This window comes from Mesoplodon mirus, assembly GCF_964341445.2.
Source record: "Mesoplodon mirus genome assembly, chromosome: 18".
Taxonomy (NCBI): Eukaryota; Metazoa; Chordata; class Mammalia; order Artiodactyla; family Ziphiidae; genus Mesoplodon; species Mesoplodon mirus.
In genome coordinates, this window is record NC_138994.1 from 39,506,682 (window position 1) to 39,523,760 (window position 17,079).

The 17,079-nt window shown below is 57.6% G+C and overlaps 1 protein-coding gene across 1 annotated transcript; it reads left to right on the top strand.

The window, feature by feature from the left end:
- Positions 1-12,180: 12,180 nt before the first annotated feature.
- MAPK7 (mitogen-activated protein kinase 7) lies at positions 12,181-17,002 on the top strand. The gene is made up of 6 exons (XM_082602947.1): positions 12,181-12,823; positions 13,469-13,634; positions 14,278-15,356; positions 15,453-16,012; positions 16,358-16,491; positions 16,587-17,002. The coding sequence occupies exons 1-6, from the start codon at positions 12,592-12,594 to the stop codon at positions 16,738-16,740; spliced, it is 2,325 nt and encodes a 774-aa protein (XP_082459073.1). The 5' UTR covers positions 12,181-12,591; the 3' UTR covers positions 16,741-17,002.
- Positions 17,003-17,079: the final 77 nt, after the last annotated feature.

The following is a 17,079-nucleotide window of genomic DNA, read 5'->3' on the forward strand; positions in this document are numbered from 1 at the left end:
CGCTCCCATCCTTACCGAAGACAGGCTCAAACCCCTGCACCCAACAGGGCTGCCCCTGGAAAAAACGCCAGGACCGGCTAGCCAGAGGGACAGGCTGAACAGCACTGCTGAGAGGTGGTGGGCTTGCCAGCTGGGCCAGGACCAGGACCCCAGATCTGGAGGCCCTGGGCCCTCCTGGGGACAGGAGCAGCTCCTCCACGCTGGACTTGCTCTCACAAGTGTCCAGCGCCAGTCAGTCTGGGCCCAGGGTCACGCTGAAGTGGGACTGGGGCAGCTGTGGAAAGCGGGGGGTGAAGAGGCTGGGCGCCCCCTCCTGGGGCCCCTCTCCATCACCCTCCCTGGCCGCTGCACCCACCTGCCAAAGCAGTTGGCACCTGTGAGTACCCACTCTTGGGAGATGAGGGCCCCCTCGCAGAGGTACCGGCTGTCCAGAAAGATGCCAGCCTGCCAAGGCCACGTGGCTGGGCCCTCCCTGTTGCGGGCGTTTGCCGGCCTGAGCCCTGCACCCTGGGGAATGAGCCGTCACAGCTGAGCTCTGGGTCCCAGAGTGCTGACGTCTGCTCTCTGTCCCCCACTGATCGTGACCTCCTCTCCCCATCCCTTGATCCCTTGATCACAATCTACCCCGGGGGAGGTTTCCTCCCTTTTCCTGCCCAGAAACTCATTATAGGTGTGTGCCCAGCTCTGTTTGTATTTCTCTTAAGACAGGGTTAGCTGGCTACTGACTAAGGCAGCTGGGCTCCTGGCACCCTGCCCTGTTAGCTTGGTTCCACCCTCGCGCAGGCCCCTCTGCCACCTGTCACCATCTCTGTCCTGCACAGCTTCCCGTTACTTGAATACAAGTCTGGACTGCCAGTCTTAGGAGAGCCTTGACTCTTGGCCCTCGAGGGGTGGGTGTCCCCCCTGCCCGCAGCTCCCTGTCAGCCCAGGACATTAAACCTCTGCAGCAGCCCCTCCCCACCACCGCCCTGAGGCCCAGGTCGGGGCAAAGAGGAGCTGGCCTGGGGAAGAGGACGTGGCGGGGCAGGGCCTGCCCCGGGGTGTGCTGCTGACAACCCTTGGCCCCTGCGGCATGGGGATCCCCTAGCCCTGCCCTGCCCCCATCTCAGGTGAGAAGCAGAGGCCAGCGGCGCCGCCAGCACCCATGGTCATCCTCCCCCTCCACCACCGTACACCCCACGGAGCTCTGCGGCACCCACGTCATAGCAACTCCGTGAGAGCGTGCTGCTCCTCCTCCAGGGGGGAGGCCAGGCTTCCCAGGGCCGCGGGGAGTAGCGGCAGGGCTGCCATCTGAACCGGGGTCCCTTCCTCTCACAGCCCTCGTAGGTCTTCCTTCCCAGCCCACCTCACAGCTCTCAGTGGAGGGCACCTGTCAGCTCCGTGCAGAAGGGGGCACAGGCCAGGCCCACAGCTGAATGTCACCGGGGACCAAGTCCAGGTCCTCTGTGGCCTGTCGGGTCCCTCTGGCCCCCCCGCCGCTGCCTGCCTCCCCCACCCCTCAGCCTTGCGGTACTGGAGGCCCGCACACATACACCACCTTCTTTCTTTATTTTTCTATAAATTTATTTATATTTGGCTGTGTTGGGTCTGCTTTGCTGTGCGCGGGCTTTCTCTAGTTGCAGTGAGCGGGGGCTACTCTTGGTTGCGGTGCACGGGCTTCTCATTGAGGTGGCTTCTCTTGTTGCGGAGCACGGGCTCTAGGTGCGCAGGCTTCAGTAGTTGTGGCTCACGGGCTCTAGAGCGCAGGCTCAGTAGTTGTGGCTCGCAGGCTCTAGAGTGCAGGCTCAGTAGTTGAGGCACACGGGCTTAGTTGCTCCGCGGCATGTGGGATATTCCCAGACCAGGGCTCGAACCCGCGTCCCCTGCATTAGCAGGCGAATTCCTAACCGCTGCGCCACCAGGGAAGTCCCCAACTTCTTTAAAGTTGCAAGTGCCTCCTTTGTATTGAGGTAGAATTCACAGAACTTCAAACCAACCCCTTTTAAGGGCATAATTCAGTGTATCACGGCGTCTTTGCACGTGCTGTTCCTTCCACCCTTTCCGCCTGACCTTCCTGTTGAACTTAGAGCTCCAGATGACCATCCCGTCCTCCAGACAAGCCCTCGTTGGGCAGGGGCATTCTCCACCATGGAGGGGCTGTGGCCTGACCGGGTCTCCTGGACCACACTCAAACTCCCCGAGCGCCCACTCAGTAAGCGCTTGTCGAATGACTGTGTCAGTGACTGAACAAGTGAGCAGAGGACTTCGGGGGGTGCTGGCGCTGGGACCTTGTGGGCCAGGGCTGAGCCCTCAGGTTCCAGCCAGAGGGAGGCTCTAGAGTCGGGCAGGAAGGGACCCCAGCTTCTAGCAGCACAACAGAATCACCCGGTCTGGGTCAGGGCAGCTGCCCAAGGCAGGATTCCTCTGTCTCCAGCCTGTCCCCAACTTGCAGTGTGGTCCCGGGCAGGTCATTGCCCCTCTCCGGGCCCCAGTGTCTCACTAGGAAGATGAGGGCATGGCCTGGACTGTCCTTTTCCCACTGAGTCACTTGAAGGGCTGGGGGAATCCCTGACCTCTCCAAATCAGCCCCAGGAGCGGGCTTGCTCCCTTTACCCTGAAGTTCAAGGGGGAAGTGCCAGGGGCAGCTTCTTCCAAGGGTTAACCAGCAGGGGGAGCTGGGTTCCAATCTAAGCTCTGCCCCTCGCTAGCTGTGTGACCTTGGGCTGATGGCTCAACTTCTCTGGGTCTCAGCTTACAGGAAACTGGGGATCATAAGACCTCGACCTCACAGGGCTCAGCAAATGGGAGCAATGGTCTCCACGGTGAAGGCAGTAATGCAGTCGGAGTCCAGCTTGCTTGGAGACAGGCAAGTTGAATTGTTGGCCAAATTCTGGAAAGTACTGTAGGTCTTTCAAAACCGTTCATTTTCAATCCATTGGATATAAACTCAATGTCAGCCAAAGCCAGGCAGATAAGTGAAGCTTGCCAGGAGTTTACATGTTGGGCACATGGCATGACAGGCTGCGTGTGACAGAAAAGCCAATTAGGGCGTAAATACATAAGGCTCGTTTGTCTCAAACATCAAGACAGCCCAGAACTGACGCAGGGGATGGTAAAAGAGGCTCCCTAGGAAGAGTAACAGCTGAGAGCTAGGAGCATTTAGAATGACATCATTTTTAAATGGATTGAAGTCCCCAAGGGTGAGAAAGGGACAACGGAAGGATGATATTTTTAAAAAATGTCCCAGATGAGACAGAGCCACATGAGTGTCTCCACGTGGCTGTCGAGAAGTGGAGATGGCATTGTTAACGTCACTTCCTCAGTGTTCTCCTTGATGAAAATGGGTGATTTTTTAAAATGCTGTTGCTGAGTGAGTTATGCTTTTACATCATGTGTAGCTGATTGTAAGGACTTGTGATCGTTCTGGGATGTTTCTAATAACTACAAAATTTCTTCCCCTCTGAGAAATAGTGGGGTGGATGCGGGTTCCTGAATTTTAGGGGCTGTAGGCTGCAAAGTGCTTTCCCATCCATTGAGCCACTATGGTCCCCACAGTAGTTCAGGAGGTGGAAGTTAAATGCTCCCTCACAGGGGACAAAACCACGAGGCTCAGAGATGGAGAGAGCCTCACCAAGGCTGAGGGAGGCTCAAGAGCGGCAGTGGAGCTGGGCTGGAATCTGTCTATGTCCAGGCGGCTCCTGTGGGGGGGCTGTGGCCAGGAGGGGGTCGGGGCAGAAAGAAGGAACACCTCTGATGGGACGCTGGGGGCGGATTGAATTGCTCCAACCAAGCATCAAAATGAGCACCAAGGGCTTCCCTGGTGGCGCAGTGGTTGAGAGTCCACCTGCTGATGCAGCGGACGCAGGTTCGTGCCCCGGTCTGGGAAGATCCCACATGCCGCGGAGCGGCTGGGCCCGTGAGCCATGGCCTCTGGGCCTGTGCATCCGGAGCCTCTGCTCCGCGGCGGGAGAGGCCACAGCAGTGAGAGGCCCGCGTACCGCAAAAAGAAAGAAAAAAAAATGAGCACCAAGGTCATGGGGACCAAGCTCGCTGAGCCAAGAGTTATCGCTCGCTCAACAGGTATTTATTGAGCACCTACTATGTACCAGGCCCTGGGCTAGGTGCTTGGAGTAAAGTGGAAGACAAGACAGGCACAGCCCTTGCCCTAATGCACTTGACTTTCTGGTGGGGACACAAGTAAGCGTGTTTGTGATAATTTGGGACAGTGGTAAGTGCTATGAAGAAAGAAATAAAGCAGAGAAAAGGGCTGGAGAGTGATGGGGGAGTTTATGGTAGATGGTAGATGCACAAGGAAGCATCTCTGAGCAAAGTCCCGAGAGAAGCCTGCACAGGTGTGGAGTAGGCATTTCCGCAGCATAGTGAGAGCACAGTAAGTGCGCAGGCCCTGGGCAAAATGTGCTTGAACAGAGAGGCGGACTGGCGCCTGCTTGCACGGCCTCGTGCTGACACACCAGAGACACCTGTGCAACTCTGCCCCCAGTGATGTGCTGGGGGCTTGAAATCAGCCACAGAAATTGGCAAATGTTAAAATTAGGGCTTTCAGTGCTTTACGTTTTATTGACTTTTTTTTTTTTTCAGAGAGCACTTTCCCAGCACAGTGCTGGGGTAGGAGAAGGGTTGAGAGTGCCCCGGGCCCGGATCACTCAGGGCCTCAGAGTCCTGGAGGGTTTCGAGCCGAGGGGGGATGTGAAGCAACTGGTGTTTTAACTCGGCTCTCTGGCCACCATGTGGGGCTGAGACTTGGGACCAGGGAAGCTGGGAGGCCGGTGCTGCCAGATTTAGCAAATGAAAATACTGGACATCCACAACTAAAGAACCATTCATTGTGTATCTGAAATTCAAACACAGCTGGGCATCCTGTGTTTCATCTGCAGCCCACCCATAGGTGCCAGGCCAGAGGAGGTGGAGGGCCACAGCTGCTTCTGAGAGGTTCGCCGAGGGCCATTCCTTCCTCCTGCGGTGATACTGACCACTCCCTCCCCGCCACACCCCAGCCATCCCTGGGCCTGCACACACCTGTCAGCTGTTTCCGCGGGGCTTTTCCAGCAGATCTGAGAGAGGAAATCAGGCAGATGAATGCAGGGGATGACCTCATAGGAACCAGACAGCTGGGGCTGCTGCCACGCCCTGCACTCGTCCTCAGGGCAGCTGGTCCCTTCAAGACGGCCACCTCCTCCATCTGCCCCCCACTCTCCATGAGCAGGGACTTATCCCAGGAGATGGGGACGTTGGGACCTATCTGTGTTTTTCGAAAGATCACCCTGGCTGCTGTGCAGGGAATTGGTTACAGGAGTGAGAGGAGACCAAGAGGACAGTGACTCGGAGATGACAGCAAGTGTCCTGGCAAGAAATGATGGCGGCTGGGACCAGGCAGTTAGCAGTGAAAACGGTGCTTTTCCTACCCTGTCGCCCCTACTCAGGCTGCTCCAGCTGCAGCTTCCTCGCTGATTCTCAAACAGGCCAGGCACACCCTGCCTCAGGGCCTTTGCACTTGCTGTTCCTTCTGCCCAGAATGCTGTTCCCGCTGCCCGATCTCCACAGGGCTCGTTCCCTCTCTCCCTTCAAGTCCTTGCTCCAATGTCACCATCTCCACTGGGCTTCCCTGACCATCCATGTAAAATCACCACCTCCTCCCACCGTCAGCACTTCTCAAGTCCACACCTGGGGCCTGTCACCTGAGAAGCTGTGTAATTGAGTGGCTTTGTTGCTCTCTCCCAGCCCAAATCCACATTCCTCAGGGGGGGAGATTAGCACCTGTCGTGTTCACTGCCAAATCCCCAGCACCCAGGATACTGTCTGGCACAGAGTAGGTGCTCAGTGAGGTGGGGTGAGTGACTGAAGTTTTGGACTCGGGGCTGCTGTGCAAGTGGTCGATCAGCGTGAGGGTGAGATGGGGGGCCTGGGTCAGGTGTTGGTGAGCGTGGTAGTGGTCACAGGTCCTGGGGGCTTTTGGGGCGTCCCCTGGAGACGTTTGGGGAGCACCAGGTGTTGGATGGGCGCTCGGGGGAGGGAGGGAGGGCCAGGCTGGAGCAGGGTTGACAGTGCTCAGTGCAGAGCTTGGGGAGGAGTTCTGGTTGAGGAGAGGGCCCCAGGCCAAGCCAGCAGGAGGAGGGGCCAGGAGAGGCATGAGCAGTGAGGGTGGCATCCTGGTGACAGTCATCCCCGCTCACGGAGGACAGAGAACAGACCTGGCTCCACCCTCACATCCAGGCAGGCCCAGCAAAGGCCTCTGGAATGCTCGGGGAGGGGCAAGGTCGTCCAGCGTTTGCCCAGCCACTGGGCCCTCGGGACCACAAGGACTGCACCCTGACGGCGCAGCTACAGGTGCTGGGACAGAGCGTGGACCCGCCCCCAGGGTCCTGGTCGGCCTGGGTGTGCAGGTGGTGGAAGCAGGGCGGAGGAGAGGGTGCTGAGAAGCCACAAGTGGCCCAAGGCAGAGCCACCGGGCCCTGAGGTCAGCCCACCCACGCAGGCTTCCTGCTGTCTCCTCCACGCACCCACAGGCTGGCCTTGGGGAGTATCCCCCGCCTCGGGGGACTAAGCCGCAGCACCGACCCCTGCCCGGCTCCGAGTCCTGTGGGCAGGTCTGCCCTGCCCCCCGGCCACCGGCCTTGCCGCTGGGCCCCCGCAGCAGCCCCCTCCTTGCCCATCCTGGCTCCCCTCACGGCAGCCCCCCAGGCTCAGCTCTCCCAAGGGGTGGCACGTTCAGGCAGAAACGTTCCCTCCTCTTTTCCCTACAAACTGTGGGGATGGAGCCGGCCTGGCTGCTCTGGGCGCTGAGGCAGAACAGGCCCAGCATGCGCCCGGAGGGAGTGTACGTCCCAGTAGTTTGTGTGTCTGTGTGTGTCCCTGTGTGCCCGCGTGTGCAAATCTGTGCGTACGTGAACGCTGTTGCGTGTGCGTCCCTGTGTGTGAATGTGTGTGCACAGTGGTGCCCCGTATTCTGTGCGTCCTGGGTGGGCATGAGCGTGTCTGTGATCCGGCAACCTAAGTGGACCGCGTGTACACGTGAGCACTGTGCCGTGACTGTGCCAGCCTGTGTGTGTCACAGTGTGACGGTGTGGCCCGGAGGGTTGGGCAGCACTGGAGGAGATGGCAGGGGCAGCTGAAGCTGCCGCCCAGCACCTGCCTCACACCCACCCCTTCCCCTGCACTTCCTCTGGCGGCAGAGGGGTGCACATGAGTGGGGCACATCTCATTCCTACTGGCATCCATCCGTCCTTCCTTAAAGCCCAGGTTTCCTTTGGGAAAATGGCCGTCGGCCGCTCGCCCTTCCAGAGGTGGACAGGTGACTCAGGTCTGGCCAATCAGCATGCTTCCTCCCACGCCCCCCACTAGCCTGTCCAATGAGAGGCCACCCCGAACCTTTGCTGAGACTATCGACAAAGGGGGGGGGTCCCTGGAGGTTGTTGGAAGGAGTCTGCCATCCGGGGCTCCCCGATACCCCCAACATGACGAGGGTTAAGGCTCTGCAGCCCAGGAGGTCCTCTGGGGCTGGGATCAGAGACGGGGCTCACCAGGTGCTTGGACCTAGCTGAACGGCCTCACCCGCATCCACCACGCAGCTCAGGGGTCCGGATCTTGGTGACACCCCCATTGTCTCCCCAGAAGCTCTGACACAACCCACGCTTCCTGCTCTCACCTCCCTCCACATCCGTCTTCAGGGATACACTGCCACTGCTTGGTCCAGAGCCCCGTCAGAGCTGTCACCTGGACGGCATAATAATCTCCTTTTCTCCAGCCTCTTCTCAAGTATGCCTTCCACACCATTTGCCAGAAATATTTCTCAGGAAGGCAGTTCTGAAGGGCGTCCTACTCAAACCTCTCCGGAGGCTCCCGGTGGCCTAAATCGTGAACTTGGATGTGCATGTGGCCAGGCAGGAGGCAGGGCCAGGAGGGCTGAGCAGTGGTCTGTGTCACGGGACCCTCTTCATTCCCACAGCTTAGTTGCTGCTTCTCCTCCTCCCTGCTCCCTCCCCCTCCCCCTTCTTCTTTTGGAGACATGTCTCCTGGGCCTCTTTCATTTCCCTGCTTTTACTAAGGTGTTTCTACGCTGGTACAAGCACATGATGAATGGCATGTGACAGTCGGCCTGTGCTGGGGATGCAGTCGGGGAGTGGTGGGGACTGTTGAGCAGGAGAGCCCCTATTTCAATGGCGAGGCTACCGCTCTGTTACAGTCCACTAACGCTTTGTGGAAATGCAGCTTCAACGCTGACAGATCTTCCAACTTTCCAAAAGAAACCAGAAACCGGGATTTTTAGGGGACGTCTCCCATTGTCAACATAGGCAAACAACTCCAAGCTTTTAAAAAGCACCGTGTGACTCCTTCTCTCACACTGCTGGTGGGAGCCTAAAGTGATATAATCTGTAAGGACAGGGATTTGACACCGTTAAAGTCACAAGTGCAGCGCTCTTCAACTTGGCACACATCCGCTTCTGGGTGGCTTAGACTCACAGCGCACGAAACGATGTGTTCAAGATACTTTAGCACTACATCGTTTGCAATAGCAAAAAGTGTCCACCTATAGGGTCTTGGTTAAATAGATTATATCTGTAAAGTGGTACTATGCAGCTGTAAAAAAGAATGAGATGGGAATTTCCTAGAGGTCCAGTGGTTAGGTCTCTGTGCTTCCACTGCTGAGGGCCTGGGTTTGGTCCGGGGTCCAAGAACTAAGATACCGCAAGCTGCACGATGTGACCACCAAGAAAATAAATAAGTAAAAATAAAAAATGAAAAACTTTAAAAATAAAAAAGAATGAGATGGTTTCTTAGGCATGACATCAAAAGCACAAGTGACAAAAGGCAAAATAGATAAATCAGAGTTAATTGCAATTAAAAACTTTTGTGCTTCAAATGATACCACCAAGAAACTGATAAGACAACCCACAGAATGGGAATAACTATGTAAATCATACGTCTAATAAGGAACTTATATCCAGACTATATAAAGAACTTTAGGGGCTTCCCTGGTGGTGCAGTGGTTGAGAGTCCACCTGCTGATGCAGGGGACACGGGTTCGTGTCCCGGTCTGGGAAGATCCCACATGCCGCGGAGCAGCTGGGCCCGTGAGCCATGGCCGCTGAGCCTGCGCGTCTGGAGCCTGTGCTCCGCAACGGGAGAGGCCACAGCAGTGAGAGGCCCACGTACTGCAAAAAAAAAAGAACTCTGCAGCTCAACAATAAAAAGGCAAATCACACAATTCAAAACAGAAAAGGAACTGAATAGACACTGAACAGACATTTCCCCAAAGAAGGAAAATGGTCGATAAGCACATGAAAAGGTGTTCAACATCATCAGTCATGAGAGTAATGCAGATCAAAGCCACAGTGACCACTTCACAGCCACCGGGATGACTACAATTTAAAACAAACAAAAAGGAAAATAACAAGTGTTGATGAGGATGTGGAGAAACTGGAACCCTCAAATATACTGGTGAGATTGTAAAGTGGTGCAGCCACTGAAGTAAACAGTTTGGCAGCTCCTCAAAAAGTTTACCATATGACCCAGCAATCCCACCCTTAGGTCTGTACCCAAGAGACCGGAAAGCCTAGGTCCACACAAACCTCGTCCGTGAGTGAATGTCCAGAGCACCATTATTCACAATAGCCAAAAAGTAGAAACAACCCAAATGTCCATCAACTGATGATGGGATAAACAAAATGTGGTCTATCTCTATGGTGTAATATATTCAGCCTTTAGAAAGAATGAAGTTCTGACACATGCCACAAGGGTGAACCTGGAAAACATTATGCTGAGTGAAGGAAGTCATACACAAAAGGTCACACAGTGTATAATTCCATTGATCTGAAACGTCCAGAATAGGCAAATCCATACAGATTAGTGGTTGCCAGGGGATGGTGAGGGGAAGTGCGGAGTGACTAATGGCTTTCTTTTTGGGGTGATGAAAATGTTTTAAAATTAGGCAGTGGTGATGGTTGCACAACTCTGTGAATGAACTAAATTCATGTACTGAATTGTACACTGTACATGTTTTATAATATAAATTATATCTCAAAAACGCTGTTATAACAAAAAAAAAATGAGAGATCCGTCTGGTTTTTGATACTGCATGATCTGCAGGGAAATTGTAAAGAATTTGTTACCTTTTTGTAGAGTAAAGGGGAGGTGGGTAAGAGTGTGTATTAGTATTTGCTTGTGTTGAATTTATATTGTTTCTTCTTACTTCCAGTAGGAAACTATGACATCAGCCACCTGGCGTGAGACCAAGATTTTTCACTTGAACTTTTTAATTAAGATTTGAGTTTTGAGCCATATGAAACAACTTTTTCTTGAAGTAGTCAGTTGTGTCAAATGCAGCAAGGTCATAAGGCAAGGCTGAGAATGTTAGATAATTGATGACTATTCCAGGACGGAGTCAGGGCCTAGTAGGCGCAGGAGTAAAGCAGCTCATGGTGTACTCAAAAGTAAATGAGAATCAGGGAGTTTTTGCCAAGGAAGTTGAAATATCTGTAGCTTGTATACCGATCCTAGCTGGAATATTTATAGAGAAGTATTTAAAGGATTCGCAGTTTATGGGTCTTTTCTGCTATTTTATGCTTTATTCCCACAGCAGATGGGACCATCACAGAGCTGGCCATCAGTTTCCCTGAGAAGACGCATTTATGGGTCCTGCTGTTTTACGCCCTCTCTTTTCACTGACGGGCACCGCAGAACTTATCCTGCACATATTTCAGAGTTAGGGAAGGCTGTCTACTGTCACCTAAGGAAAGGCCATCACGGAAATATTTTCAGAACTCAGGGCAGAAAAGGTCCACTTCCCATGAATGTGGTTTATTAATGTTCAAGGCTAATCACGTAAAAGAGAGAATTTGGCTTTTTGCTGTGCTGTCAGGACAATCAGAAACAAATGTATAGTTCAGCTACCTCAGGAGGCCCATGTGATTTTTCCATGTCTAAATACGAGGTATCTATTTGTTCTGGGGCTGACCTTATACTCCTAGACATGTTTCCTTATGTCGTGTTGTTAAGAACGCAGTCTCTACTTTTCCATCTTAATGTATGGGTCCTAGTGAACCTCTTAAATTTCAGTGTAAAAAACCCCACAAAGTATGGAAGAGTTAACAGAAAGAAACTGTCACAAGAAAAGAGAAGGGGCTTCTGAAGGGCTGGCAACGTTCTGTTTTTTTGGTTTTCTCCATTTGAATTCTATACACTGAGGTGTTAGGTTTGTGAAAACTGATTGATACACTTATGTGGAACTTTATGTATGTTTTAGTAAAAAATAAACAACCACAACAGTGGGGAATGTAAACGAAATTCCTTTCTGGTCTGGATCTACTCTTCGGCCACCAGTTGGGACGGAAGGGATGGACCCTCGCCGAGGCGCTCAGGTCTAACTCCTGGGCTCCCGATCCCGGACCCTTCCTCCCCCGACACTGGTGGACACGCGGCCTCCAGCGAGCGGGCGTTGCTGACTCCGCGGCCCCGCCCGCTGCCCCGCAGGCAAGGCGCGGGAGTCGCTGGACGGAGCCGCCCCACGGAGGCGTCACGCCCGAGACCGGGAAACCGCGAGCCGAGGCCCAGCGACGCCGGAAGCTGAGAGGAGAGGACCAGCCACCGAAAGTCAGTGGAGGCTTCGGGCCGACGCTCTATAACCCGGAGGACCAGGATCTCCGTGGTTGGATGTGACGGATCACCGTCTACCTGGGATGACGCTTTCCCAGCGCCGGGCTCCCGGGGCCCATCGGGAAAATGGGGGGCGCAATCCCCGTGGCGATAGGGGCTGATAAGGGAAGAGGGGCCTGAAGGAGGGGGACTGCGTGATGCGGCCGCCAAGGTAACATCTAGTCACCTCAACCCTCCAAGCTCCCAGGACCAGCAGCAACTGACTGCAGGACACCTGGTGAATCGGAGTGGATGCGCGCGCCCGCGCACGCAGGGGTAGTGCTTTCCAGTCTCGCGGCGCCCGGGGCTGCCAGCGCGCATGCGTCCGAGGAGGGCACCAGGCCGCAGAACCGCTGCAAATGCCGAACGCGGGTTGGGCGGCTCCCGCCGGGGGACTGGACAGTGGCGCGGGCGCGGGTGGAGGCGCGGCTTCCTTGGCCTGTGGGCGCGGATTGGACGCAGCAAGTGGAAGGGGTGGGCACCTCCGCGGAGGCCATCCACGGATTGGCCAGAGCCTGCGGAGGCGTGGTCTTGGGGGGCGGGGCGGGAGACAGCGCGCTGCTGAGGTGGTGGTGGTGATGGTGGTGGTGGCGGCTCGACCCAGTGAGCGAGTGGGTCTTCGGGTCCCACCCCCCACCCCGACCCGGGGACTGAAAGCCGGCGACGCCGGGGAGCCGGGGAGCCGGGACGCCGGGACCTCCGAGGGTCTGGGTGGCGTCGGGGTGAGGCGCCATCCGCCGACCGAGGAGAGCGGGCGCCCCGCCCCTCGCTTTCTTCCTGGACCGCGCCTCGCTGCGCCTCCCCCACCGCCGACCCCGCGTCCCGCGCGGGCCTGAGCTCCGGGCTCCCGCGGGTGCGGGACGCGGGCTGCGTGCGCCGCCCGGCCTGCGGGCCTGGAGGCTCCAGGGGGCCCCCTGAGTCCGGGGCCGGGCCCCTGCTCGCCCGCGTCCCCACGCAGACGCCATGGCTGAGCCCCTGAAGGAGGACGACGGCGAGGACGGCTCCGGAGAGCCCCCCGGGCCGGGGAAGGCGGAACCCACCGGCCCCGCCGCCTCCGTGGCGGCCAAGAACCTGGCCCTGCTGAAGGCGCGCTCCTTCGACGTGACCTTCGACGTGGGGGACGAGTACGAGATCATCGAGACCATTGGCAACGGGGCCTACGGGGTGGTGTCCTCCGCGCGCCGCCGCCTCACCGGTGAGCGACCCGCCCGGCCTTGCTCGCAAGGTGGTGTGGAAACCGGTTCCCGGGGGCTGAGACCAGCCCAGTCCCAAGTAGCCAGCGGGGACGCTGGGATGTGAATTCTGGGTCAAGTCAGTAAGCGTAGGTTGGGTGCCTCTGGGGGCCGGCCTCTGTATTGGGCTCGGGTCTCTGAAACTCTGGTGGCTTTGCCAGCGCATCAGCCTACTTCCTCCTTAGGTGACAGTCCGGGTTAGACCCGAATAGAGGTTCTCCAGAGTGTGTTCTGGAGCCAGAGACTGCCGCTCGGGGTTGGTGGTGGGATGGATGAGGTCTGAGATGCAGAGTGTAGGGAGGTAGAGAGCACAGGTGTGAGAGTCTAGAGTCTACCACTAACTAGCTGTGCAACGCCCAGCAAGCTGCTGAGCCCAGGTCTCCACATCTCTAACTTTGAGCTATGAGTACCTGCCTCAGGAAGGAGGAGAAGGGGAAATCTGATAACGTGTGTACTATGCTTAGCACAGAGCCTGGCACAAAGTAGGTACTCTGTAAGTGGTAGCTGTTGTCACTTGCATCTGCAAAGGGAGGTATTGAAAGGGGCCTTGTGCTACTCTGCAGCTAACCAAGGTACCTGGTGGCATCTGCTTTTCCCCTGTTCCCCAGGCCAGCAGGTGGCCATTAAGAAGATCCCTAACGCTTTTGACGTGGTGACCAATGCCAAGCGGACCCTCAGGGAGCTGAAGATCCTCAAACACTTCAAGCACGACAACATAATTGCCATCAAGGACATCCTGCGGCCCACTGTGCCCTATGGCGAGTTCAGATCTGTGTAAGGAGCGGGGATGCAAGAGGGAGGCCGAGCAGGGACCTTTTCTGAACGCTGGGGCCATGTTGCTGAAGTTCTAGAAAGGTAGCTGAACCTAATGTAGGGCAGGCTGGGAAAATTCCTGCGATTCTGGGATCAGTGCTCCCTTAGGGCTTTGCCAGGGATACATGTGATTCCTCAAGAAGAGTGCAGAAGTAACAGTTTTATAGGACCTCAGTATGTAGCTTGGCAAACGTAGGACGTTCATTCTGTATCTGTACCTGCCTATTCCCGTAGCAGACATCACTAGTCAATCACAGAACACTGTCCTACAGAAAATGGAGAAGACTTGACAGTTTTCATCATAGTCTTTCAAGCAGCCACTACCAAACAATGGAGAGGGCTCCCGAACAAAACATGTTGGCCGGCCTGGTTTAGTCCAACCCGACCTTTGCTCTGATGGTGAAACTAGATCTGGAGAGAAAAGTGATTTCACTTCACTTAAGTTAATGGAAAAGTTGTAGAGAATCTAGAATTTTCATACCCAGTGGGTGGCCCCTACAGAGTCTGAGAGTAAGGCCATGACCTTTCTGGAGCGGGAGGGCGTGGTGAGGCTGGGGCTGGAGGGTGGGCAAGACAGCCCCTGCCTGTCTCCCCTGCCCCTCAGCTATGTGGTTCTGGACCTGATGGAGAGTGACCTGCACCAGATCATCCACTCCTCACAGCCGTTGACGCTGGAGCACGTGCGCTACTTCCTGTACCAGCTGCTGCGGGGCCTCAAGTACATGCACTCGGCTCAGGTCATCCACCGCGACCTCAAGCCCTCGAACCTGCTGGTCAATGAGAACTGCGAGCTCAAGATCGGGGACTTTGGCATGGCCCGAGGCTTGTGCACCTCGCCCGCCGAGCACCAGTACTTCATGACCGAGTACGTGGCCACACGCTGGTACCGTGCCCCCGAACTCATGCTCTCGCTGCATGAGTACACGCAGGCTATCGACCTGTGGTCCGTGGGCTGCATCTTCGGGGAGATGCTGGCCCGCCGCCAGCTCTTCCCAGGCAAAAACTATGTGCACCAGCTGCAGCTGATCATGATGGTGCTGGGTACCCCGTCGCCGGCCGTGATTCAGGCCGTCGGGGCCGAGAGGGTGCGGGCCTACATCCAGAGCCTGCCGCCACGCCAGCCTGTGCCCTGGGAGACGGTGTACCCGGGTGCCGACCGCCAGGCCCTCTCCCTGCTGGGGCGCATGCTACGTTTTGAGCCCAGTGCCCGCATCTCAGCGGCTGCCGCCCTTCGCCACCCCTTCCTGGCCAAGTACCACGACCCCGATGACGAGCCTGACTGCGCCCCGCCCTTTGACTTTGCCTTTGACCGCGAAGCCCTCACACGGGAACGCATTAAGGAGGCCATCGTGGCCGAGATCGAAGACTTCCATGCACGGCGCGAGGGCATCCGCCAGCAGATCCGCTTCCAGCCTTCCCTACAGCCTGTGGCCAGTGAGCCCGGCTGCCCCGATGTTGAGATGCCCAGTCCCTGGGCTCCCAGTGGGGACTGTGCCATGGAGTCCCCTCCGCCGGCCCCGCTGCCATGCCCCGGCCCTGCGCCCGACACCATCGATCTGACCCTGCAGCCGCCCCTGCCGGCCAGTGAACCAGCCCCTCCAAAGAAGGAGGGAGCCATCTCAGACAACACCAAGGCTGCCCTCAAGGCTGCCCTGCTCAAGTCCTTGCGGAGCCGGCTCCGAGGTGCCTGGCAGAGGCTGTGGCTGGCTGGGGAGCGAGAGGCAGCGGGGCCCCAGGCCTGGACAGGCTCTTACCGTCACCCTCCCGTCTTCTCTGCAGATGGCCCCAGCGCCCCCCTGGAAGCTCCCGAGCCTCGGAAGCCGGTGACAGCCCAGGAGCGCCAGCGGGAGCGGGAGGAGAAGCGGCGGCGACGGCAGGAGCGGGCCAAGGAGCGGGAGAGGCGGCGGCAGGAGCGGGAGCGCAAGGAGCGGGGCGCTGGGGCCTCCGGGGGCGCCTCCGCCGACCCGCTGGCCGGGCTGGTGCTCAGCGACAACGACCGCAGCCTGCTGGAGCGCTGGACTCGCATGGCCCAGCCCCCGGCCCCCGCACCCACGCCGCCCCCCGCCCGGCCCCGCAGCCCGCCCGTGGGCCCCCCGCCGCAGCCCGCCTGCCCGCCCGCCGGACCTGCGCCCGCTCCGCCCCACACCGCCACCTCCTCCGGCCTCCTGGCCCCCCGGCCGCTGGGGCCCCCCCCTGGGTTGCCTGGCCCCAGCGCCCCGAGCGTTCTGCCTTACTTCCCCTCTGGCCCACCGCCTCCAGACCCCGGAGGGGCCCCTCAGCCCTCCACCTCCGAGTCTCCTGACGTCACCCTGGTGACCCAGCAGCTGTCCAAGTCGCAGGTGAGGGGAGAGGGCTGGCCGTGGGGATGCCTGGATCTGAATCCAGGGGAGGTGGACTTGGGAGGTCGTTGGGGGCAGGAGAGGCTGTGCTGTGTCCTGGTCCCATGGAACGGAGCGGCAGACGGGGCTCGAGCTCTCCTAGCCTGCCTGCTCACTCGCAGAAGGAGCGTAGCGCTGATGAGCCGGTCGTTGGAGACCCCAGCCCACACTCAGTGTTTGTTGAGGCTGGGGCTGTCACCACAGGTGTCCAGGCCCGCTCAAGGGCAGTGTCAGGGTGGGGTGCCCTGCAGACCTCAGTTGGCGCTGGGTGGTTCCCGCGTTGTAAGCTGCCATCATCCCCTGCAGGTGGAGGACCCCTTGCCCCCCGTGTTCTCCGGCACCCCAAAGGGCAGTGGAGCGGGCTATGGCGTTGGCTTTGACCTGGAGGAATTCCTAAACCAGTCTTTCGACATGGGTGTGGCTGACGGGCCACAGGATGGGTAAGAGCTGGGCCGGGACTCCGGAATGGGCTGTGGCTAGGGGCTCCCAGCACAGGAGGAGCCCCTCACCCCGCTCTCCCCCTTGCCGCCCTCAGCCAGGCCGACTCAGCCTCGCTCTCAGCCTCCCTGCTTGCCGACTGGCTCGAGGGCCACGGCATAAACCCTGCCGACATCGAGTCCCTGCAGCGTGAGATCCAGATGGACTCCCCCATGCTGCTGGCTGACCTGCCTGACCTCCAGGAGCCCTGAGGCCCGCAGTCTGTGCCTTGCTGCCAGGGGCAGACCCAGCTCCAAGATCCGCAGGACCGTTCCCGAGGGCTGGAGCCCCGGGCCTGACGGGAAGCTCAGCTCGGATTATTCTGCAGGTTCATCTCAGACCCACCCTGCGGCCTTAAGCGGCCACCTGAGCCAGCACGAGCCACGGCAGGAGGGGCAACCCCTACCCCCCCGAGCGATACTTTTCAGTATTGTATTTTTATTATTATTATTATTACATTATTATTATTACACAATTTTTTTTTTGCCATCGAAACGAAGCCTGTGAAATATAAGGTTCCCTTTAGCGCCTGTCTCCAGGGCGTGTTTCTG

What these genes read in the sequence shown, in the direction of transcription:
- MAPK7 (XM_082602947.1), top strand. Translation starts at nt 12,592, where the DNA reads ATGGCTGAGCCCCTGAAGGAGGACGACGGCGAGGACGGCTCCGGAGAG. An exon ending in TATGGCGAGTTCAGATCTGT is followed by an intron (nt 13,635 to 14,277) that starts GTAAGGAGCGGG and finishes CCTGCCCCTCAG; the next exon opens with CTATGTGGTTCTGGACCTGA. An exon ending in CTTGCGGAGCCGGCTCCGAG is followed by an intron (nt 15,357 to 15,452) that starts GTGCCTGGCAGA and finishes TCTTCTCTGCAG; the next exon opens with ATGGCCCCAGCGCCCCCCTG.